The sequence below is a fragment of the Nannobrachium achirus genome, assembly GCF_963921795.1.
Source record: "Nannobrachium achirus genome assembly, chromosome: 11".
NCBI lineage: Eukaryota > Metazoa > Chordata > Actinopteri > Myctophiformes > Myctophidae > Nannobrachium > Nannobrachium achirus.
The window spans coordinates 43,713,908-43,738,564 of NC_137820.1; the positions used below are offsets into that span (position 1 = coordinate 43,713,908).

General features: G+C 44.0%; 2 protein-coding genes across 2 annotated transcripts in view; both read right to left on the reverse strand.

Moving 5' to 3' along the window:
* Positions 1 to 7,029: 7,029 nt before the first annotated feature.
* On the reverse strand, positions 7,030 to 10,406 carry LOC308293600 (UPF0606 protein KIAA1549-like; the record flags this gene model as incomplete). Its single annotated transcript, XM_080736187.1, has 5 exons — positions 7,030 to 7,362; positions 7,717 to 7,871; positions 8,783 to 8,934; positions 9,257 to 9,293; positions 10,328 to 10,406. The coding sequence occupies 5 exons, from the start codon at positions 10,404 to 10,406 to the stop codon at positions 7,120 to 7,122; spliced, it is 666 nt and encodes a 221-aa protein (XP_080592313.1). The 3' UTR covers positions 7,030 to 7,119.
* Positions 10,407 to 16,861: 6,455 nt separating this feature from the next.
* LOC308293601 (UPF0606 protein KIAA1549) overlaps positions 16,862 to 24,657 on the reverse strand; it is a gene marked incomplete at its 5' end in the record, with an annotated part of 87,364 nt that continues 79,568 nt past the window's right edge. The window contains 4 exons of the mRNA XM_080736188.1: positions 16,862 to 20,079; positions 20,434 to 20,588; positions 21,514 to 21,665; positions 22,569 to 22,621. Coding sequence (XP_080592314.1) covers positions 19,837 to 20,079; positions 20,434 to 20,588; positions 21,514 to 21,665; positions 22,569 to 22,621 — 603 coding nt within the window. The 3' untranslated portion in view covers positions 16,862 to 19,836. The remainder of the gene's footprint in view (positions 20,080 to 20,433; positions 20,589 to 21,513; positions 21,666 to 22,568; positions 22,622 to 24,657) is intronic.

Sequence of the window (24,657 nt, forward strand, 5' to 3'; positions counted from 1 at the left end):
AACTGCGCCGCTGTTTTGATACACGCCCCTCCCTCAGCCTGTCTCGCTTTCAGATCAGAGGCAGAGCAGCGCGAGCTCGGCAGTCGGCAGCATCGCTCTGCTAACGCAATTAATGCTGTTTCACTGATGAAATGCACACAAAGTGCCAGTGACCAACAATGAGAAGCAGAGCGTTCTGCCAGCAAAGCTGGTACTCTTCTGTGTCTATTTAGGCATTTACAAATAAAAATTCTTCTGCTTCAAGCCCATATCAACACTGCAAAGTAGTCTACAAGACAGTCTGTGCGAGGTGAGAGCTCTTCCGCTAACTAAATTGACAGAATCTTTTGTACAACCTTGTAAAGCAGAACGGCGGTTTGGGTTACCTCTCGTTACAAAGCTGAACGTTCATACAGGAGTCAAAAGGCATACTTTATCAGTGGATCTCATTCTCTAGCCTATAGATTTGTAAAGGGTCCAATTGGAACCCCCTCAAAAATGAATACATAACTAATAACATAATTGAGCTGTAAACTAGTACTATAAATTATTTTGGGAAAAAAAGAAAAGAAAAAAGATATATATATGTGTGTGTGTGTGTGTGTGTGTGTGTGTGTGTGTGTGTGTGCGCGTGCGCGTGCGTGCGTGCGCGCGTGTGTGTGTCCTCTTTTTGGATTTTCAGAATATGGTCACCCTAGTCAATGTAGACTAGAGTGAGAGGCTGATTGCTCACTGTTAAAGCACCTCATATAATAAACCTATAAACGACCAGCTCCAAATACACGCAACTGCAGTGCACTAGCTGGGGGAGTCGTGATCTTAACACTGCTGTTGAGCAACCTGATAAATACAACCTACTGGCTACTGTAGTAAACAATAACACATATGTCCAGTAAACCTTTGCTGGACCATAAGGTGAAATATACCGTTGTTGTTTAATTTACTCGTGTACCTGTTTGAATTATATGTTGTAACAGCAGTTTTCTTGTAAAGAAAATAACCGATAGTCTGAAAGAATAGGCCTATAGTAACAATACGTCCAAGATAGCCGGCTTGACATTGGTCCCCCAGGGCAGGGGTAGACCTACTTGTTCCCCTCCCTTACCACTACATCAAATCTCTACATCTACAACATATAAAGATGGACAATGTCAGTTTATAGGGCACGTCCCGTTTTGCCGAGGTATCTTAATAAATAATAACACGGTTCTATATAAGTGTTCAACAGATGTATTGATTTACAATATCAGGAACAATCAAAAACATGAGATAATCTGTGTCCTATAGTATGACCTAGCTAAGTATGACCTACAGTCAAAAGGTTGTCACATCAGGCAGGCATCACATTAAAGTAAGACATCAAAAACGTGGTGGTAAACAGATTCATACATCTGACTGCACCCCACCATCTCTCTGCACAAGACGTATTTTAAACATTACCTCTGAGGCGATGATTGTTTTTCTCCCAATAATGTCCCTCCAGTTTGCGAGCCTCCGGTTTTAATGCTCCACTCCGCGCGCCCGGAGGAGGCTAAGCTAACAAGGCTATAAGCTAGCAGAAGAACTGCACGACTAAATGGCTACTCCTGCTACAAACCCGAGGCCATTTATGATTCAATCGTGGTTCTAGAGTTGTTATGAATACGAGGCAATGTAGTAGTAGAAGACCACATATTCACGCATATAAATCACACCATGTAGCCTACTACGCTCTACTACTGACTGCAAAAGAAAGGACAACACAACGCCTAATAATGAACTTCCCGTATCACGTTCCTCCTCTTCCGGGTCAGCAAGCCGAAAATAGCAGATCTACAAGCTCACAGCTTATCCTGCTACTGCTAGTTCTTCTTCTTCTTTGTGAGGTTTTACGGCGGTTGGCATCCAAATTTATGTTGCATTACCGCCATCTATAGAAAAATATCTGCATCATCTCGAACGTAATACTATTATTGTCCATGTTGTCCACCCAAAGTGTTCCAAAACTAAAATTGTCCATTCAATTCAAAACCCAGATCAAACAGACTGGGTTTGCGCAAATCCTTCCCTCAACTTATTGTCCAAATCCTCTCCAGTAACGTCCTCAACGCGCAAAAATCTTCTTGCTGCATCTAGGACCATTTTAATCCTCTCTGATTTTGTTTGAATGTCCACTGCGCAATTAATCACCATAGCGATGAAGGCCAAAAATCCTCTCTTATCAATGCTAATGTTGTCTCCATGTTCTTCTTTCTCCAGTTGTTGAACTTCCTCACGTGAGCTCCCCTCCACTTTCTTTAATGCAGCTGCATATGACATGCCTCTTTCTTCTCTGATTGTATTGACCTTTCCTTCCTTCACTCTCCTTGGACATTGTGCTGTCCCAGCATAATGCTCCCCTCCACAGTGTACACAGTTAGCTTTCTCTAGATCTTTGCATTCCTCCTTACAGTTTTCTTTTCCACATCTCCCACATCTTTTCTTTGCCCTACAAACAGCTGCCACATGCCCATAGTCCTGACAGCAATAACACCTAAGAGGTGCTCTTTCAAATGGCTTAACTTTATAGCTCAAATAATCCAAATATAGCCTCTCAGGTAGGCCTATATCCCCTTCGAATGTCAGGCAAACAGACTTGGTCTCCTCCCGATTCCCCTCCCTAAACCTAGTTAGCCGTTTAGCTTCAACAACACCAGCTAACCACACGAATTCCTCTGTCTCTACTGACAGTGGCACTCCACTTATTACCCCTTTACATCTCTTCGATCCTTCCAGTCTAAAACAACTTACTGGGTTGTCCTCAAACTTCATAATCTGCAAGGCGTAAAACATTTGATCAAAATCCTTACATTCAAAAATGACAATTCCAGTTCTAGTGACTCTCAACTCTTTCACTTTCCCGATCTTCCCCTCAACAAACTTTCCGACCTTTAGTGGATTACTGAAAATCCCATCTTTTGGTGTGTCCGCTCTCATCATCACCAAAAATTTCTCCTCTATTTCATTCCTCTTTCTCTTTCTTTCTCCTTTTCCTCCATCTTCTTCGTCATTATTAATACTATGTTTTTCCCCTTCCAAATCTTCATCCGACTCCATTTCCAACATCAGACTCAAAACCTCGCGCCTCCCGTCTTCACTGGTCAGGTCTGTCTTCCAACTCCGCTACTGCTAGTTTCGTCGCTACACTGCCATAAATGAAGCTTCACAGAACACCATTTTCCAACCTTTTAATTTGAATAAATTATAAAACGGTCTTAGTGATAGAACAAATGTTCTATCGTTAAAGTTAAAAACATGACCCACCCCCGCATATCTCAGCACAGTTGTGCAGTGGTGTAAAGTAATTCTATTACTTATTACTTAAAGGGGCACTCCACCACTTTTCAACCTATGTTCATATAATTGGTCCTCACTCAAAAATAGCTTTTTTTTTTTTTGCTCAGAGGAGGGCTGTGGGCAGGTCAGAAACTATGGGCCTTTAACCCTGCAGTACCCATGTCACCATATGCAAACATTCGATGAAAATAGCAGACGTACAAGCTCACAGCACATCACAATGCATGCCGCTGTGATCTTGTAGGTTGGCTATTATTTTCAGTGAAGAGATTTGGTGTGTAGACTAGAGGGGAAAAGGAGGGGGCAGGGAACGAAACAAGTATATCGACCAAAAATGTTACATTTCAGGATTCAAACAAACTAAAAAATAGCAGCTCTACAAGCTCAAAGCGTGTTGCTTTGCACAGTGCTTAGAGCTTTTAGATCTGCTACGTTTGATGCTTTTGTGTGGCACTGTAGAATGATCGAGTAGGGGTTAATCAAGGAAAATAAATATGGAGATAAAAGGTTTCTGATAGAGTGATATAGGGTTAAACCTGAGTACAGTCAAGTACAGCATAAATCAGGCAATAAAACTTCCGCTTACAAATGCGTTCATGTGGTGCTTGTGTAAGGAAAACAAAACAACATTTACGATTCCCTTGTAATAATACTGATAAAAAAAACTGTGTTCAAATCCTGCATTACAAAGTCAATAGGTTTCTCTTTTATTTCATTTTAAATATCACTTCAGGCCCCAAAGCATCACAATATGAGTGGGGCTTCATGTCAATAGAGGTAACCTACAAAGATTTAAAAACAGACACATTTAAGGAGAACATAAAAAGAAAAGAAAAAAAGGAAAAAAGAAAAATGAGGCAAGGTTCATTTCAGAGAAATTTGAAAACCACAAAGTTTTGTGGATGCAGTAAACCATTCGCGGCTGTGTCCACCAAGATATGTATTCCTCCTATGTCTTGATTTTTCTTTTTTTAAATTCCGGAAAAGCCTTTACGTCTGCTGTAGTTATCTTTTCACAGAGAGTCTAAAACATTTTCAACTCTGGATGTTTGGACAAGCATCTTGAAAGAACGCCATTGCGTTTTCAGCTGGGGGAAAGATGTCTTTGGTGGACAAGCGGCCATACTGTCAACATTACAGTACATTGTTGTACATTACAGTACAACATTGTTTTATTACTTATTTTCCTAACTGAGCTGAACACTGCTGTGAATAGAGGCGGCGACACTATACCTTTCAATACAGCACTGAAGTTCACAGCTGAGAAATTCAATGCATTTCAAGGTGCAAGAGACAGATTGTTAAACACCCCTTGACTGTGACTCTGTTCTTCATGAAAAGGTACAGAGAAATGATTTTCCTCATATCGAACAACAGCTCATCTATATGTCAGTGGTTCTCAACCTGTGGGTCCCCACATGGTTTTCTTTTATTTATTTATTTTTTCCCAGATGACCCCAACAAATAAACAAATTTAGGACATAAAAAAAAGACCATAACTGCGTCAAAAGTAATACTCAAATTATACTATAAAAACTGGTCAAACATTAGCTAAAGCTCACAGCGAGGCGTTGTGATCGGCTATTTATCTGGAAAAATGTAATGCCTCAACTCCTACAATTCCAAGTGCTTGTCAGGGTGGGGGGGGGTCCCCAGTTCAAATATGATTATTTTAGGGGGTTAAAAAAAAGGTTGAGAACCACTGATCTACCGTATGTGACCCATGAAACTTACATTTTGTTCAAGTGACCAGTAAGAACCTCATAATGAAAGACCTGAGCTAACACCAAGGTGTGCGCATGCCGTCAGTGCATCGAATTGCGACCAAATACCGGGTACGTACAGTTCAGTGCAGTACACACCATGTCAAGTATAATATCGATTTCACCTCCGCAGACAAACTTCCTTTTGTTTCCATAACCCATAATACATTTTAGCGCAAGTCACGTTTTAACATACGTGTCGTTTCAAGGCCACTGGTTCACTGTGTGTCCGTTAAGAGTTCTGGTATCAACTGCGCATGAATAAACAAGACCAAGTACCAGACCATTGGACCTTAAGTTAGAATGTCAACCAAATTAAGCACATTAAGCCAAAGGGGCAGAGATATCAACTCAATCCGATCTATTAAACTTAGGGTGCGTTCGGAAATAAGCTCTGAGAATCTGCTCCGATTTCAGGGTGCTCTGGTTTTGACGTCATAGAGTGCTCTGATTTTGACTATTTATATATTGATATTTTGGAGGCTTTTCTGCCTTTATTTATAGTACAGTGGAGATATGACAGGGAATGGGGGAAAAGTCAGGGAGTGACACGCATCAAAGTTCCGTCTGGCTCTGGAATCGAACCGCGTCTTGTTGACAGGCTGCAACAGAGCATTCAGTATATGCCATCAGAGCCTCAAATGCATGTTGAATACTGTCTAGAATACAATCTAGGCTACAACCATCGCATTATGCAATGACTTCTTCCTCCAATGTTTAGATGTGCGGGACAACCCTGCTTTTCGGCCCGACTGGTCAGTGTGCGCACAGCACTGCTCTGGGAGCACAGCCCTTGAAATCTTGGAACGGCAACGCACCGAATGCTCTGAATTTGCCATTGACCAGAAAGCACTCCAGTGCTCTCGGACTGTATTTCCGAACACACCCTCAGTTGCACACTGGTGGTTGCGCGACATTGGAGCACAACTAACTAAATTACAATCAACTGTACTACTATTAAAGGAAGAAACAGGTACTGTGTACAAGTATTCTGTTCTGCCCCTTTGTCGTTGAATTAACTGGCTGGCTGGCTGTGAACTTTGACCTCTCTGTAGGGTCAGCTGAACTGGGTCACAGTGTCAAGGCATATAGTGGCTCATATGGCAGAAAATGTGACGTAGCGCCAGGCCGACGATAATAAAAGTGTCCGGCGGGACGCAGGTCAAAGCTTTTCAGAGTGACCCGAAATACTGCATGCTACCACAGGAGAGAGAACCGGAAATTGACAGCCATTAGGTGTTGATGATGACGCAGCCTGAAAAAACAACAACAACAAGCTGTTGGTAGCTCTGTGTGGTCAACGAGAGGGCAGTGACAGTTATCCAATGAGATGATTGCAGAAGCAACGCCACAAGTAGTACAAACTAAACTCTATGCGGAGGAAGTCCAGACTCCAGAGATCCGCACGGTGGCCGGGTTTTGGCAGAGGTCTTTCCCCCCCGGTCCATGCTGATGTGCAGGAACGGAAAGCAGGGCTGCCTGGGATATCTCAATTTCACCTCATCTCCAAAAGGTCCAAGGTTCCACAGTTCTCATCAAGTATACAGTACCAATCACATTGTTCTTTGTGTCACAGGCCTGTCACAATAAACTCTTTCTCCGTGAACCACACAAACCCTAGCGTCCCTATTTTGGGCATGTCATAAGAGGCAAACATTCTACGACAATAGCCGATCTACGAGCTTGCAGATCGGCCATTTTCGTCGTTTGACATACAATGACGTATATAGGGGTCTAAGTGGTAAGTCCAGAGGCTACGTCCGAACACATAACGGGCCTTTTCCGATCGCAGCCAAGTCGAGAATTCCTCTAATCGCCGTGGAACTGTCCGCTCGGCACAGAAACTGGGGTTCCGGCACCATGTCTGGTCCGATATCTCCAAATATCGTCCAACCTCCGTTTCAGTGAAGGATTCATTTCTTGTACACAAATCGGGGACTTCCATGGGAAGTATCACTACTAAAAGCTCTAGATGAAGCAGGCGGGTAGGCGCAGTGGCATGACTGGTGGGAGGAGGTGGGGCGGGGGGGGTGGGGGGGGGGGGGCACAGAGCTATACCGCCTCAGCTGTGGTAGCCAGGCACCGCCGCCTGTTTCTGGGAGAGACGCATCAGCTCTTCCCTGATGGCCTTGATGAGGGAGGCCGAGGAGTGGGTGGGCGGGGAGGGGTCCATGGGTTCGGGGGGCGAGAGGTAACCCAGCCCGGGGGGCTCTTGGTGGGCAGGGGGCGCCGAGGGCTCCCGGAGACCACCACTCCTGGGCATCTGGAAGATAGAAGGGGGCGAGTAGTCAGGGTAGCCCAGGAACTGAAGATCCCAGCCAGGGAGAGAGAGCGGGAAGACGGCAAAGAGAAGAGAGGGGGAAGAAAGAGACGAGTGTAAGAGGGAGGAAAAAACAGACATGATGGATAGAACAAAAAGGAAAACTGAGAAGAAGAGAATGCAGTGGTTCTCAAAGTGGGGTCCGAGGACCCTCAAGGGGTTCCAGGGGGTCCCCACTCCCCATTTTATACATTGGTTATTCATTATTTGAGAACCACTGCTCTACAGAAGACAAAATCACTGAGCAGTGAGCACAGAAAACTTGAAAGAGGAAATAGGCTTAGGTTTTGAGTGTGGACAGCAGAAATACAGTAAGGAAAGGACTGTTTGTGGACTCACTGCGTCTCTGTCAGTTCCAGGTCTGGAGTAGTCGTCATGGTAGTGGTTCCAGCCCAGTCCTCCGTTCTGGCCGGGGGGAGCTCTGCTGACCCCTGGTGGATAACCGTTGAGACGACCGGGTAAGCCCACCTGTGTTAGATGATGGAGCTGGGCCCCTAGACACACACGCAGACGAACACACACACACACACACACACACACACACACACACACACACACACACACACACACACACACACACACACACACACACACACACACACACACACACACACACACACACACACACACACACACAGTTCTCAGGGATCATCACATACAGTATGCCTACATTTTGATTTCCTGCATTGTATAGATGTACCATGTCTGTCTGTCTGTCTGTCTGTCTGTCTGTCTGTCTGTCTGTCTGTCTGTCTGTCTGTCTGTCTGTCTGGTGCATTCAATTTCTTAAAAAAAAAGAAGCCTATAAACAAGAGCTTGTGACTAAATCATAACTATATTGGATCCATTGGAACAGCTGCAGAAGCACCAACACTCCATTCATCTGTGCCGTTCTGGCACAGATGTGTGCCTGTGTGGTTTCTCTGACAACAGGAGGGAACATAGGTTGTGAGAGAGGGGAGGGAAGAGACACCAATACAGTGAAGCATGAAGGTCTTTAGGTGGTTAAAAAGAAACCACAAAATATGAATAATCTAGATCTGGTATGTCTAAGTGCCATACAGACTGTGTGCTTATGCATGCGTGACTGTGCATGGACCACGTGTGCTTGTCAGCTTGTTATCGCACTGGTTCTCAAAGAGGGGTTCGGGGACCCCCAGGGTGCCTTGAGGGGGTTCCAGGTGGTCCCCAGCTAAATTATTGATTGTTAGGAACCAAATGGATCCTTATAGGTCTGTAACTCTAATGAGTGTACAAATGGAGCCAAACGGACCCGTAAGGGTCCATTTGGTTCCATTTGCAACCTCTCAGAGTTATGGGGGTCTGTGGGCCTAGTACAATACATAACAAACTGAGGATCCCTGAAATGATACTTTTAGGTTCAAGAACCACAGTGTTATTGTACCTGTAGTGCCCCCTACAGGCCGTGGTCTGGCGGAGGAGGGCAGCTCTTCAGAGTAGCGGGCCCTGCTGGTGTACAGGCTGTCTGCCTGGAGCTGGTCCCCAGGACCTGATGACTCCCCCAGGGGAGGGAAACTACTGGCACCCAGGCCCTGTCTGGAAGAAACACAAATACATGTCACTGTCCAGTTATACACACAACCTTCATTAGTAGGCAATTATTGGTAAAACCTGCTGCCTATGGTAATACATTTTATAGATACTGTATATACAAACAAGTAGGTCGGGAGTGGCTTATTGTCGGTATCAGCCAGTAACACGCAGGAGTCTGTCCCCGTTTCAATGCACTAGACCCCTGGGAGATAGATTGCTGAGGTGGAGCGCCACACCTACCATCAGTTCCCAGTGCTTGATGCACTACTTGCCACACCCAAGGCCGCGCTACTCATACACTGATTGGTGGTGCCCAGGATCATACCCATGACCTTGTGGTCCAAAGGCAAGAGCTCTACTGACTGAGCCAGACACAAATATAAACATTCTGTATATACACTCACACACATACATTCAAATCAACATAAACAGAATGACCACCTTAACTTCATCAATGTAGATTTAACCCAGTGTTGACAACATAGCGTTCTAATCTCTGTTACACTGTAAACCAACGGAGGCGGGACAGACCGGATACGGAAAGCTAGATCCGGTCCAGACCGGAAATGACCGGATACAGTTAGGGGGGCGGGCCTAAAGAGCCAGAATCAGCGAAAATCTGCGATAATACTTTTAATCCTTTCATAATGATTAAAGCTAATTAAACTTCCGGGATCGACGGGCATGGCACCGCGGTACAGCGGGAAATCTACGGTTTCTACGGGGATCGCGCAGAATGAGTTAAGGTCAAACATTGAAAAGTGTGTGTTGTTCCAGCCTTGGGTTGGGATCCAGAGCCAGATGCACCAGAATTGGTTCCATTGCTGGTTCTCTGAGAGTGTACAAATGGAATCAAAGGGACCGGTAAGTGTCCATTTGATTCTATTTGTACACTCTGTGTTACAGACCTTAAGAGTCTGTAAGTAAACCAGAGGGTCCCTAGACCTGTGAGAACCACAACAATATGAAGACTGCACAACTGACACTGTATGTATGATTGAATTTCAAAAGTCTCTTCAAACAGTGGGAATCCATTCCAACAGTATTGGAAACAGTAAAAATTAAGCGTTATAACCTAGTACTAGTAGGTGATTCTATTACTGGTATAATAGAATCAATCTGCACCACTGCAAGTTGGGAGTCAACGTGAAGCATGTGTGGAAGAGATGATCAGGTTCACAACAGTTTAAGCCTAACCTCTAACCTGTATTTCATCGTACAATGGTGCCTAAACTGTGGTGAAAATAGTAAAAGTGCCCTTTAAATAAATGACCATAAATTAGGCGCTGTGTCCACTGAGAACACCTTTTGAGCTGCGCTCCTCTTCCCAGTGCCCGGTCTGGGCCATTTTGAAATATTTCTTAGGAGAGTCAGTGCTTTGAAAACCAGGACTCACCTCCACTGAGAGTTCCCTGCAGGTCAAAGATGTCCCCTTCCAAGGTCCCAGTCTTGGTCGAAGGCCACTTTCTTTGCATTGTCCAGTGCGGAAACCAAACACATAATACCAATGCCTTACCTCAGAGGTAAGAACAGAGGTGAAAAAGATGGAGGGATGTGAATACTGCCTGTCATAAATGCGAATTAGAAACGGTCTAATATTTAGTGCAAATATATATACTATATCTGTCACCCTTGCATTAACTATGATTTTACACAAACAAGTTCTATGCTTATAATAAGTACCTTATTCACCCAAACAAACTGCAAAGTTGAGTGAGACTGCTGCTGTACTGGAGTAACTCTTAATATGTATTAGGAGAGAATATGGTCATGAATTGGCCAAAAGGTGTTACCAGAGGGAAGGTCATGGGTTCAGACCTAATTAGTAAATTTCATCTTCCAATGGACATTTCATGGAAAATCAGCCAGTAATTTTTTTCAATTATGTTGTTACAGCCTATTCTCACCCCTTCTGCTTCAGAACATGTTGGCTGTTTCGGACTTAAGTGCTAAATGGACGTTTAGACAAACTTTGCCATCCATAATCCTAAAAAGAGAGCATTGAATTGGTATTGTATGGGCAGTGCTATTTATGATTGTGGTACTCGTATTGAGCAATCAAGTTAATTCAACCTTTTAAAAAAAGTTTTGGAAAGGTTTTGGAAAAGCCAAGCTGTATAAGTTCTGGAATGCAATCAAGGACACACATGCAAGTAATCTAGTTACTTCTATGACCAAAAGCAAAAGCTCCACCAAAATAATATGAAGATAAAATCATTTGTATTAAACAACTTACTTGAACTCAAAGCACAGGTTGGGGAAACAAGCAATGAGGCTCTCATACCAATAACAATAATACAAACTTGAAACCCAAGGGCGCTTAAACAATACAGGTCTGTCTCAAGTCTTTCTAGGTTTAGACACCTCTCTGGATAGCTGTCTCCTCTAATGCCTCTCTTCCTTGCCATCTGTCTGCATAGACAGATACATGATATTACAGGACTTGACATTTATATGGAGCACAAACCATTCTTTTTACATCACAACTATTACTTTTAGGATTACAACTGTATTGCACTGTATACAAACAGACATACCCTGAGTGATTTCAGACTAATAGTCTGACATTGGCGCCATTGTAAGCGATTATAAAGGGGAGGGATTTGGAGGGAGGGGTTGGTGTTTGACTTAAACGACTGTTTCTGCGTGCGGGAGAGTCCACACAGCACTGGGGCGGGACAGCGGGCGGGACTTGACAAAGGGTGAATTGTGACCAGTAGGAGATGTCTGCGCGCTTCAGCCAGCAGTTATTGGTAGAAGGACTCGTTGGTGCTCAACAAGGACAAACTATATCAAAAAGACATATTACCTGGGCACTTCAAAAATGACTACCCAAATAAAAATGATGGAGCACTCAGCTGGTCTGCACGTTCTTCGGAAGACTAAACATCGAAACGTCAGTCACCCTGTCGCTCTACAATAAATGAACGTGCAGACCAGCTGAGTGCTCCATCATTTTTATTTGGGTAGTCAATAGTCATTTTTGAAGTGCCCAGGTAATATGACTTTTTGGTGAATTGTGACCATCAGGTCGCAGTTACTATCAAAACCTCCACCGGCTGTCAGTCCGTCCCTCCGTCCGTCACGTCACACTTTTCCCCTACTCATATCTCTGCCACCGTTGCCCCGATCCATGCCAAACATTTCTCACATGGCCCTCTTCTAGCGCCACCATGAGGCTGATTCTTGCAAGACACATTTTTGGACACTGCTACAGATTTTGCCCTAAAATCACGCATGTCATCAAAACGCATCTGTCCCATCTAGCGCCACCATCAGACGATTTTTGAAAAACACATTTATGGACAATGCTCCTACAGATTTTGGCCTAAAATCACACAAAGCATACACAGTATCTCTACAGTCATGTCATCAACATGGATCTGTCCCATTTCCCATATTCCCTCATGATTGGCTACCATTGCCTTCCAAAGTTTGTGTAGGCGACCTGACGGTCGCTTATCTCTCGATTTAGGGAGTCTTACTGGTGAATAGATTGTACTGTACACTATTAGTACTGTACATGCATTTATTATTAAGTTATTAGCATCTATATTACAATATGCATTCTATATGCACTGCATTGCTTCTCCTGCACTGGATTGATGCCAATGAAATAATTGTGTTATATATTCTTGAACAAGTTCTTCACAAAACTAAAATCCATCAATCCAATCAACTAGATTCTGTACATCCTGTGTGTGCTTCTTGCCTGGAGAGGTAAATCATGAGTTATTGCTACTGTAGCAGCAATTTGCTTCATCTACCCCATAAACATATTACATTTTGAGAGTAGAGGCCAAACACAACCATACTACCCTCCTCATCCAAGCTGTTCACAATGCCTTCTACTACTGTATCACCTGAGCTCTAGTCAAGAGTATTCCCCTGGAGAAGTAAACTGTTACCAAAGTGAAACAGAAAGTGTCATTAAATGAGACATCCGTCTTTGAATCATCACCTTCACTGCATTTGTTGCTGCATTATATAAGTTGTGTTAAGCACCATGGACAGCAACGCTCTCCCTCACAGAGGCGCAGAGTTTTGTCCACGCTGAACCCATTTCGAGTGCGTCCCGCGTCCCTTTTGCCATTACTCGTAGGACAAAGTATGGCTAAAAGAAAAACGGTTGCCTGAGTTCATGCTAACTTCTTGCAGTAGCAGCTAACGTTAGCTTAGCTAACGTTGCTAGCAGGTTGCTAGCAGTAGCTAGGCTTCACATAATTCTAGAGAGGACATGTTACACACACAGAATACAGTAATAGCATTGTTTAAACCAACTCTACCTCAATGGTGTAAGTTTGTAACTAACTGCATTTGCTTAAGTTCTGTGCTTTTATTTTTGTACTTTACTTGAGTATTTCCAACTTCCAATACTTTTCAATTAGTTACAAAACATACAGGCACTTCAGCCATTTTCATGATGTGCATTTCGGCCATTTTGAAAATAGCCAATCTACAGGCTGTAGGAGTGTGAGGCTGTGAACTTTTTTTGTTTTTGTTTTTTTCCTCGTCCTACGGCTCCGCCCTACGACACAAGGCTCAAGCCAATCAGCGGAGCCGTGACGTTGCAACGCGCCCGGTCTCTCGGCCAATCATCTGCTGGGGGCAGCACACTAAATTTACATACTGGGAGGTACTAATAATCGCCGTTGACCGTGCTACAACTTCATTCTTAACTGAATATAGACCGAGTTATTCTTTCAAAGATGGCTAAGATTCCTGAACGCTCTGCTGACGGCAAGGAGGCTCCTTCTAGCTCCTCCAACAGGAGGAAGAGGAGGTGGAGGAGGAAGAAGACATTGGGAGGTCGCAGGGAGGTCGTTCCTACCTGCAACTCTCTGTCCATCACCATCTCCAACTCCCCTGACTCCTGCAGCTCCCAGAGCCAGAGGAAGAAGAGGAGGCGTAGAGGGAGAGGCAGCCGGGAGAGATCCAACCGTCAGAGAACTCAGATGCATGACCTAACCAAGCTTATGCTCAGTCTGTCACTGCAGTGATCCACTAAACGGCCCTTTTAAGGGCCCCCAATTGTTCCTTTAAAAGAGTAAAACTACACTAGCGCCGGACGGACGCCACAGAGCGCCCGCCGCGCAGAGCCCTCAGCCCTGTCTGGGTCAATGTAGACTAGAGTGAGAGGCTGATTGCTCACTGTTAAAGCACCTCATATAATAAACCTATAAACGACCAGCTCCAAATACACACAACTGCAACTGCAGTGCACTAGCTGGGGGAGTCGTGATCTTAACACTGCTGTTGAGCAACCTGATAAATACAACCTACTGGCTACTGTAGTAAACAATAACACATATGTCCAGTAAACCTTTGCTGGACCATAAGGTGAAATATACCGTTGTTGTTTAATTTACTCGTGTACCTGTTTGAATCATATGTTGTAACAGCAGTTTTCTTGTAAAGAAAATAACCGATAGTCTGAAAGAATAGGCCTATAGTAACAATACGTCCAAGATAGCCGGCTTGACATTGGTCCCCCAGGGCAGGGGTAGACCTACTTGTTCCCCTCCTTACCACTACATCAAATCTCTACATCTACAACATATAAAGATGGACAATGTCAGTTTATAGGGCACGTCCCGTTTTGCCGAGGTATCTTAATAAATAATAACACGGTTCTATATAAGTGTTCAACAGATGTATTGATTTACAATATCAGGAACAATCAAACATTAGATAATCTGGTGTCCTATAGTATGACCTAGCTAAGTATGACCTACAGTCAAAAGGTTGTCACATCAGGCAGGCATCACATTAAAGTAAGACATCAAAAACGTGGTGGTAAACAGATTCATACATCTGACTGCACCCCACCATCTCTCTGCACAAGACGTATTTTAAACATTACCTCTGAGGCGATGATTGTTTCTTTCTCCCAATAATGTCCCTCCGGTTTGCGAGCCTCCGGTTTTAATGCTCCACTCCGCGCGCGGCGCGACCAAGGCTAAGCTAACAAGGCTATAAGCTAGCAGAAGAACTGCACGACTAAATGGCTACTCCTGCTACAAACCCGAGGCCATTTATGATCCAATCGTGGTTCTAGAGTTGTTATGAATACGAGGCAATGTAGTAGTAGTTAGAAGACCACATATTCACGCATATAAATCACACCATGTAGCCTACTACGCTCTACTACTGACTGCAAAAGAAAGGACAACACAATGCCTAATAATGAACTTCCCGTATCACGTTCCTCCTCTTCCGGGTCAGCAAGCCGAAAATAGCAGATCTACAAGCTCACAGCTTATCCTGCTACTGCTAGTTTCGTCGCTACACTGCCATAAATGAAGCTTCACATAACACCATTTTCCAACCTTTTAATTTGAATAAATTATAAAACGGTCTTAGTGATAGAACAAATGTTCTATCGTTAAAGTTAAAAACATGACCGACCCACCCACCCACCCCCGCATATCTCAGTCGCACACAGTTGTGCAGTGGTGTAAAGTAATTCTATTACTTATTACTTAAAGGGGCACTCCGCCACTTTTCAACCTATGTTCATATAATTGGTCCTCACTCAAAAATAGCTTTTTTTTTTTTTTTGCTCAGAGGAGGGCTGTGGGCAGGTCAGAAACTATGGGCCTTAACCCTGCAGTACCCATGTCACCATATGCAAACATTCGATGAAAATAGCCAGGGTTGTCAACATTGGACGGTCAGAATCCAGGAGATTACTTTTTTGGGGGGTGCGCGGAACTCCCCTACCGGGGTCTGGGGGTCCTCTCCCCAAAACCTCTTAACAGATATATATATTTTCCTGTGTTCTGTTGAATTTTGTGCATGCTTGATACTTTTATCAGGCTTGCTTTACTAGCACTGGTACAATTTCAGCCTTAAAATGCCAAATGTAGGTGAATAATAATGACTTCTCATCTTTAAGTCATTACACGTATATGATCTTTCTTGCATGCATTGCCCCCAACCCTAAAGCGGGGGGTCTGGGGGTCCTCCCCCCGAAAAAATGTAACATAGTAGATGTAATTTCCTGTGTTCTGGTGAATTTTGTGCATGTTTTATACGCATGTATTGATGACTGAAGCAAAGGACATCTTTAATGATGACATCTAATTTTTAAGTCATTACTTAAGTGAATATGTGTCTGATCTTTCTTGCATTCATTGCCCCACCCCTAAAGCGGGGGGTCTGGGGGTCCTCCCCCAGAAAAAAAATTACATAGTAGATGTTATTTCCTGTGTTCTGGTGAATTTTGGGAGTTTGATACCAAATCCAGGAGAAATCCAGGAGATTTGCCAATCCAGGAGACTCCCAGGAAGAGGGGTTCAAAATCCAGGAGACTCCTGGGAAATCCAGGAGAGTTGACAAGCCTGGAAAATAGCAGACGTACAAGCTCACAGCACATCACAATGCATGCCGCTGTGATCTTGTAGGTTGGCTATTATTTTCAGTGAAGAGATTTGGTGTGTAGACTAGAGGGGAAAAGGAGGGGGCAGGGAACGAAACAAGTATATCGACCAAAAATGTTACATTTCAGGATTCAAACAAACTAAAAAATAGCAGCTCTACAAGCTCAAAGCGTGTTGCTTTGCACAGTGCTTAGAGCTTTTAGATCTGCTACGTTTGATGCTTTTGTGTGGCACTGTAGAATGATCGAGTAGGGGTTAATCAAGGAAAATAAATATGGAGATAAAAGGTTTCTGATAGAGTGATATAGGGTTCAAGTTAAACCTGAGTGCAGTCAAGTACAGCATAAATCAGGCAATAAAACTTCCGCTTACAAATGTGTTCATGTGGTGCTTGTGTAAGGAAAACAAAACAACATTTACGATTCCCTTGTAATAATACTGATAAAAAAACTGTGTTCAAATCCTGCATTACAAAGTCAATAGGTTTCTCTTTTATTTCATTTTAAATATCACTTCAGGCCCCAAAGCATCACAATATGAGTGGGGCTTCATGTCAATAGAGGTAACCTACAAAGATTTAAAAACAGACACATTTAAGGAGAACATAAAAAAAAAGAAAAAAAAGGAAAAAAGAAAAATGAGGCAAGGTTCATTTCAGAGAAATTTGAAAACCACAACGTTTTGTGGATGCAGTAAACCATTCGCGGCTGTGTCCACCAAGATATGTATTCCTCCTATGTCTTGATTTTTCTTTTTTTAAATTCCGGAAAAGCCTTTACGTCTGCTGTAGTTATCTTTTCACAGAGAGTCTAAAACATTTTCAACTCTGGATGTTTGGACAAGCATCTTGAAAGAACGCCATTGCGTTTTCAGCTGGGGGAAAGATGTCTTTGGTGGACAAGCGGCCATACTGTCAACATTACAGTACATTGTTGTACATTACAGTACAACATTGTTTTATTACTTATTTTCCTAACTGAGCTGAACACTGCTGTGAATAGAGGCGGCGACACTATACCTTTCAATACAGCACTGAAGTTCACAGCTGAGAAATTCAATGCATTTCAAGGTGCAAGAGACAGATTGTTAAACCCCCCTTGACTGTGACTCTGTTCTTCATGAAAAGGTACAGAGAAATGATTTTCCTCATATCGAACAACAGCTCATCTATATGTCAGTGGTTCTCAACCTGTGGGTCCCCACATGGTTTTCTTTTATTTATTTATTTTTTCCCAGATGACCCCAACAAATAAACAAATTTAGGACATAAAAAAAAGACCATAACTGCGTCAAAAGTAATACTCAAATTATACTATAAAAACTGGTCAAACATTAGCTAAAGCTCACAGCGAGGCGTTGTGATCGGCTATTTTCACAATATTTATCTGGAAAAATGTAATGCCTTAACTCCTACAATTCCAAGTGCTTGTCAGGGTGGGGGGGGTCCCCAGTTCAAATATGATTATTTTAGGGGGTTAAAAAAAAGGTTGAGAACCACTGATCTACCGTATGTGACCCATGAAACTTACATTTTGTTCAAGTGACCAGTAAGAACCTCATAATGAAAGACCTGAGCTAACACCAAGGTGTGCGCATGCCGTCAGTGCATCGAATTGCGACCAAATACCGGGTACGTACAGTTCAGTGCAGTACACACCATGTCAAGTATAATATCGATTTCACCTCCGCAGACAAACTTCCTTTTGTTTCCATAACCCATAATACATTTTAGCGCAAGTCACGTTTTAACATACGTGTCGTTTCAAGGCCACTGGTTCACTGTGTGTCCGTTAAGAGTTCTGGTATCAACTGCGCATGAATAAACAAGACCAAGTACCAGACCGTTGGACCTTAAGTTAGAATGTCAACCAAATTAAGCACATTAAGCCAAAGGGGCAGAGATATCAACTCAATCCGATCTATTAAACTTAGGGTGCGTTCGGAAATAAGCTCTGAGAATCTGCTCCGATTTCAGGGTGCTCTGGTTTTGACGTCATAGAGTGCTCTGATTTTGACTATAAATATTTTGGAGGCTTTTCTGCCTTTATTTATAGTACAGTGGAGATATGACAGGGAATGGGGGAAAAGTCAGGGAGTGACACGCATCAAAGTTCCGTCTGGCTCTGGAATCGAACCGCGTCTTGTTGACAGGCTGCCATCGCATTATGCAATGACTTCTTCCTCCAATGTTTAGATGTGCGGGACAACCCTGCTTTTCGGCCCGACTGGTCAGTGTGCGCACAGCACTGCTCTGGGAGCACAGCCCTTGAAATCTTGGAACGGCAACGCACCGAATGCTCTGAATTTGCCATTGACCAGAAAGCACTCCAGTGCTCTCGGACTGTATTTCCGAACACACCCTCAGTTGCACACTGGTGGTTGCGCGACATTGGAGCACAACTAACTAAATTACAATCAACTGTACTACTATTAAAGGAAGAAACAGGTACTGTGTACAAGTATTCTGTTCTGCCCCTTTGTCGTTGAATTAACTGGCTGGCTGGCTGTGAACTTTGACCTCTCTGTAGGGTCAGCTGAACTGGGTCACAGTGTCAAGGCATATAGTGGCTCATATGGCAGAAAATGTGACGTAGCGCCAGGCCGACGGTAATAAAAGTGTCCGGCGGGACGCAGGTCATAGGTTTTCAGAGTGACCCGAAATACTGCATGCTACCACAGGAGAGAGAACCGGAAATTGACAGCCATTAGGTGTTGATGATGACGCAGCCTGAAAAAACAACAACAACAAGCTGTTGGTAGCTCTGTGTGGTCAACGAGAGGGCAGTGACAGTTATCCAATGAGATGATTGCAGAAGCAACGCCACAAGTAGTACAAACTAAACTCTATGCGGAGGAAGTCCAGACTCCAGAGATCCGCACGGTGGCCGGGTTTTGGCAGAGGTCTTTCCCCCCCGGTCCATGCTGATGTGCAGGAACGGAAAGCAGGGCTGCCTGGGATATCTCAATTTCACCTCATCTCCAAAAGGTCCAAGGTTCCACAGTTCTCATCAAGTATACAGTACCAATCACATTGTTCTTTGTGTCACAGGCCTGTCACAATAAACTCTTTCTCCGTGAACCACACAAACCCTAGCGTCCCTATTTTGGGCATGTCATAACAGGCAAACATTCTACGACAATAGCCGATCTACGAGCTTGCAGATCGGCCATTTTCGTCGTTTGACATACAATGACGTATATAGGGGTCTAAGTGGTAAGTCCAGAGGCTACGTCCGAACACAGAACGGGCCTTTTCCGATCGCAGCCAAGTCGAGAATTCCTCTAATCGCCGTGGGACTGTCCGCTCGGCACAGAAACTGGGGTTCCGGCACCATGTCTGGTCCGATATCTCCAAATATCGTCCAACCTCCGTTTCAGTGAAGGATTCATTTCCTGTACACAAATCGGGGGACTTCCATGGGAAGTATCACTACTAAAAGCTCTAGATGAAGCAGGCGGGTAGGCGCAGTGGCATGACTGGTGGGAGGAGGTGGGGCGGGGGGGGACACAGAGCTACACCGCCTCAGCTGTGGTAGCCAGGCACCGCCGCCTGTTTCTGGGAGAGACGCATCAGCTCTTCCCTGATGGCCTTGATGAGGGAGGCCGAGGAGTGGGTGGGCGGGGAGGGGTCCATGGGTTCGGGGGGCGAGAGGTAACCCAGCCCGGGGGGCTCTTGGTGGGCAGGGGGCGCCGAGGGCTCCCGGAGACCACCACTCCTGGGCATCTGGAAGATAGAAGGGGGCGAGTAGTCAGGGTAGCCCAGGAACTGAAGATCCCAGCCAGGGAGAGAGAGCGGGAAGACGGCAAAGAGAAGAGAGGGGGAAGAAAGAGACGAGTGTAAGAGGGAGGAAAAAACAGACATGATGGATAGAACAAAAAGGAAAACTGAGAAGAAGAGAATGCAGTGGTTCTCAAAGTGGGGTCCGAGGACCCTCAAGGGGTTCCAGGGGGTCCCCACTCCCCATTTTATACATTGGTTATTCATTATTTGAGAACCACTGCTCTACAGAAGACAAAATCACTGAGCAGTGAGCACAGAAAACTTGAAAGAGGAAATAGGCTTAGGTTTTGAGTGTGGACAGCAGAAATACAGTAAGGAAAGGACTGTTTGTGGACTCACTGCGTCTCTGTCAGTTCCAGGTCTGGAGTAGTCGTCATGGTAGTGGTTCCAGCCCAGTCCTCCGTTCTGGCCGGGGGGAGCTCTGCTGACCCCTGGTGGATAACCGTTGAGACGACCGGGTAAGCCCACCTGTGTTAGATGATGGAGCTGGGCCCCTAGACACACACACGCAGACGAACACACACACACACACACACACACACACACACACACACACACACACACACACACACACACACACACACACACACACACACACACACACACACACACACACACACACACACACACACACACACACACACACACACACACAGTTCTCAGGGATCATCACATACAGTATGCCTACATTTTGATTTCCTGCATTGTATAGATGTACCATGTCTGTCTGTCTGTCTGTCTGTCTGTCTGTCTGTCTGTCTGTCTGTCTGTCTGTCTGTCTGTCTGGTGCATTCAATTTCTTTAAAAAAAAGAAGCCTATAAACAAGAGCTTGTGACTAAATAATAACTATATTGGATCCATTGGAACAGCTGCAGAAGCACCAACACTCCATTCATCTGTGCCGTTCTGGCACAGATGTGTGCCTGTGTGGTTTCTCTGACAACAGGAGGGAACATAGGTTGTGAGAGAGGGGAGGGAAGAGACACCAATACAGTGAAGCATGAAGGTCTTTAGGTGGTTAAAAAGAAACCACAAAATATGAATAATCTAGATCTGGTATGTCTAAGTGCCATACAGACTGTGTGCTTATGCATGCGTGACTGTGCATGGACCACGTGTGCTTGTCAGCTTGTTATCGCACTGGTTCTCAAAGAGGGGTTCGGGGACCCCCAGGGTGCCTTGAGGGGGTTCCAGGTGGTCCCCAGCTAAATTATTGATTGTTAGGAACCAAATGGATCCTTATAGGTCTGTAACTCTAATGAGTGTACAAATGGAGCCAAACGGACCCGTAAGGGTCCATTTGGTTCCATTTGCAACCTCTCAGAGTTATGGGGGTCTGTGGGCCTAGTACAATACATAACAAACTGAGGATCCCTGAAATGATACTTTTAGGTTCAAGAACCACAGTGTTATTGTACCTGTAGTGCCCCCTACAGGCCGTGGTCTGGCGGAGGAGGGCAGCTCTTCAGAGTAGCGGGCCCTGCTGGTGTACAGGCTGTCTGCCTGGAGCTGGTCCCCAGGACCTGATGACTCCCCCAGGGGAGGGAAACTACTGGCACCCAGGCCCTGTCTGGAAGAAACACAAATACATGTCACTGTCCAGTTATACACACAACCTTCATTAGTAGGCAATTATTGGTAAAACCTGCTGCCTATGGTAATACATTTTATAGATACTGTATATACAAACAAGTAGGTCGGGAGTGGCTTATTGTCGGTATCAGCCAGTAACACGCGGGAGTCTGTCCCCGTTTCAATGCACTAGACCCCTGGGAGATAGATTGCTGAGGTGGAGCGCCACACCTACCATCAGTTCCCAGTACTTGATGCACTACTTGCCACACCCAAGGCCGCGCTACTCATACACTGATTGGCGGTGCCCAGGATCATACCCATGACCTTGTGGTCCAAAGGCAAGAGCTCTACTGACTGAGCCAGACACAAATATAAACATTCTGTATATACACTCACACACATACATTCAAATCAACATAAACAGAATGACCACCTTAACTTCATCAATGTAGATTTAACCCAGCGTTGACAACATAGCGTTCTAATCTCTGAAAAGCTTATGGAAAGAAATAATTCTGTTGCTTTTCTCTGTAGCAAGATCATCCAAAGAAACTGGCCAAATTGATGGCGTGTGAATATAAAGTGTGTAGCCACACACACACACACACACACACAAAGCTGTCTACCTTTTTATGGGACCGGTAAAGGGACCAGTGCTGGGACTGGATCCATTAGGGTGATAAAATAAAGATGATTCCTCTTCAATAATTCACGAGGCCCAGACAACACCCCTCCCCCCTCCCACATACAAGTGGTAGAAATCAGGCCATAGTGATCGATGTGAAAAACCTTCTGATGAATGAGGACATGGTAGAAAATGTGTATGTATTTTCTAATTCATTCATTCATGCAACAGCTCCGCTAAACAACTGGCTTGTCATTGGCCTGTCCTGCTCACCTCTGTAACAGGCCGTGGACCGAGGGAGGGGACAGTCCCAGGTCACCGTACCTCTGTGAGAAAGAACACAACACAACAATCAGTGAACGCCTAATATTCAATATAATAATTATGCAACGAATATGTCAGAGAGTGTACAAGAATGAGAAGATAACTGTAACGATATGACTATAACGTTCCGTAAACATGTCTTTGAATTTAAATGGATTTGGTTTGGCTGTAAGTGTTTCTCTGGTTACATCAAATCAAAATAAAATAATGCATGCCGTCTGGATGACGTTTTTTATGTCGGCTCCACTCAGATCTCGGAACCAATTTCAGGGGTACATTGGGGTTTGGCCTTGGGTCAGTCATTTGGAACCTGTGAAGAGCTAGCTCTATGTGTATAACATCTAATCTGTCTAACTATTTATTCTGACTTCCTTATTCCTAAGTGATGTTTATTGAAATGAAATGGTTCATGCGGTTCTTATACGTTCACTATAGAGTTCAGTAGGCTAAGCATGAATTTCCCTTAAATATTAAGTCTGAAAATCACTTCTGGTCTTTATCCTACTTGGTGCTTAATTATGAAAAGTTAATTAAATTCCGAGGACTCAGAGTCCATTTGGTTGCATTTGTATAAATGCCACCACCATCAGCCTCTCTCTCTACAGTTTTGATCTTAAAATAAACTGGCAACTTTGGGTCCTTCTTGTTTTTTGCTGGATAAATGGCCTCCTTTTGAAAATGACCTTTCACAGCACGTCAAAGCAGTGAACCTGGAAAAGCAGTGCAAATGGCTTTTATAGTTTGATAGCTCCCATGCAGAATGTTCAGTCAAGCGTTCTTCCTTTCCACTCAGGTGTAAACATCCTGCCAGGCTCACCTGCACTTTATGACTGCTGAATGTTGTTGTTGTTGTTGTTGTTGTTGTTGTTTTTTGTGAATCTTATTTTGGGGCATTTTACGCCTTTTATTTCAGTGGTTCTGGAAATGGAATGGAACCAAATAGACCCGTAAGGGTTAGTTTGCTTCCATTTGTCTGTGAAGATCCATACTCAGAGTCTCTGGACCCCACTTTGACAACCACTGCTTTATTTGATAATGATAGAGAAGGAGAGGCATGGCATATGGGGAAAGACAGTAAGGGAATTCTGGCCTGCCAGGAATTGAACCAGAGACGTGCTCGGCATTTGTGTCCGATGTGCACCCTAACCACTCAGCTATCGGGTCACATTAATTAAATAAGACATATTGCTGACAGTAAAGTTAACCACATGAACCCTGGCATCTCAGTTGTAGAGAGAAATACTTTCTGACCTAATATGGAGCCCCGGGGGACCCCGGTGAAGCCCGGTTTAAGTGGTTTAAAAGGCAGTGATGGTAGTGTGTTGAAAATGGGTGAAATTAATTTCAGTAAAAGACAATTAAGTCAGCCAATTATTTCTTAGTTCTTTGCTTGAATGCACTCATGTGGTAAAAACAACTTGTCCTATTTTTCAACAGTTTGTGCCTATGACCTTTCCTTTCGAGAAATGTATCTTCTTTGCTTGAATGCACTGAGCACATGCTTTGTGACTTATGTGACAACAGAGCAACTTACAGTATTTTTCCACAGTTCATACAACAGGCATGGCATTTTCTCGAGAGAAACTTAACTTATCTTGTCCTTTAGGTGAATTTAATGATCTAATGTACTGGTATGTCAATTATTTTAAAACAATGGTTTGGTTTTACAGTTCATCATTGGTTTTGTCTCATTCCCATTGATCAGTCTAACCAATTTACACTTGCTGGATGTTCGCCCCCCAGAAAAGGGACGCTAGGGTCCAAGTGGTTAAAATGGAGCAGTTTGCATTTTGCAACTCATCAATGTATTAATGTTTTTCAAAGAAAAATGTTACAGTTTGTGTTGCAACTAATTTGTTTTGGATTCAAAATACTAATGCAATGCCTGAATGCCACTATTTGTCATGTATGTGATGCTATATATAACAATGCAACACAACTAACAATACAACAAATAGTTTTCTTAAGTAAATGACTGGAGCAAGTTCTTGCAGCATCCTGCTACTATGTCCACAGTGACATAACAGTGAGCGTCTCA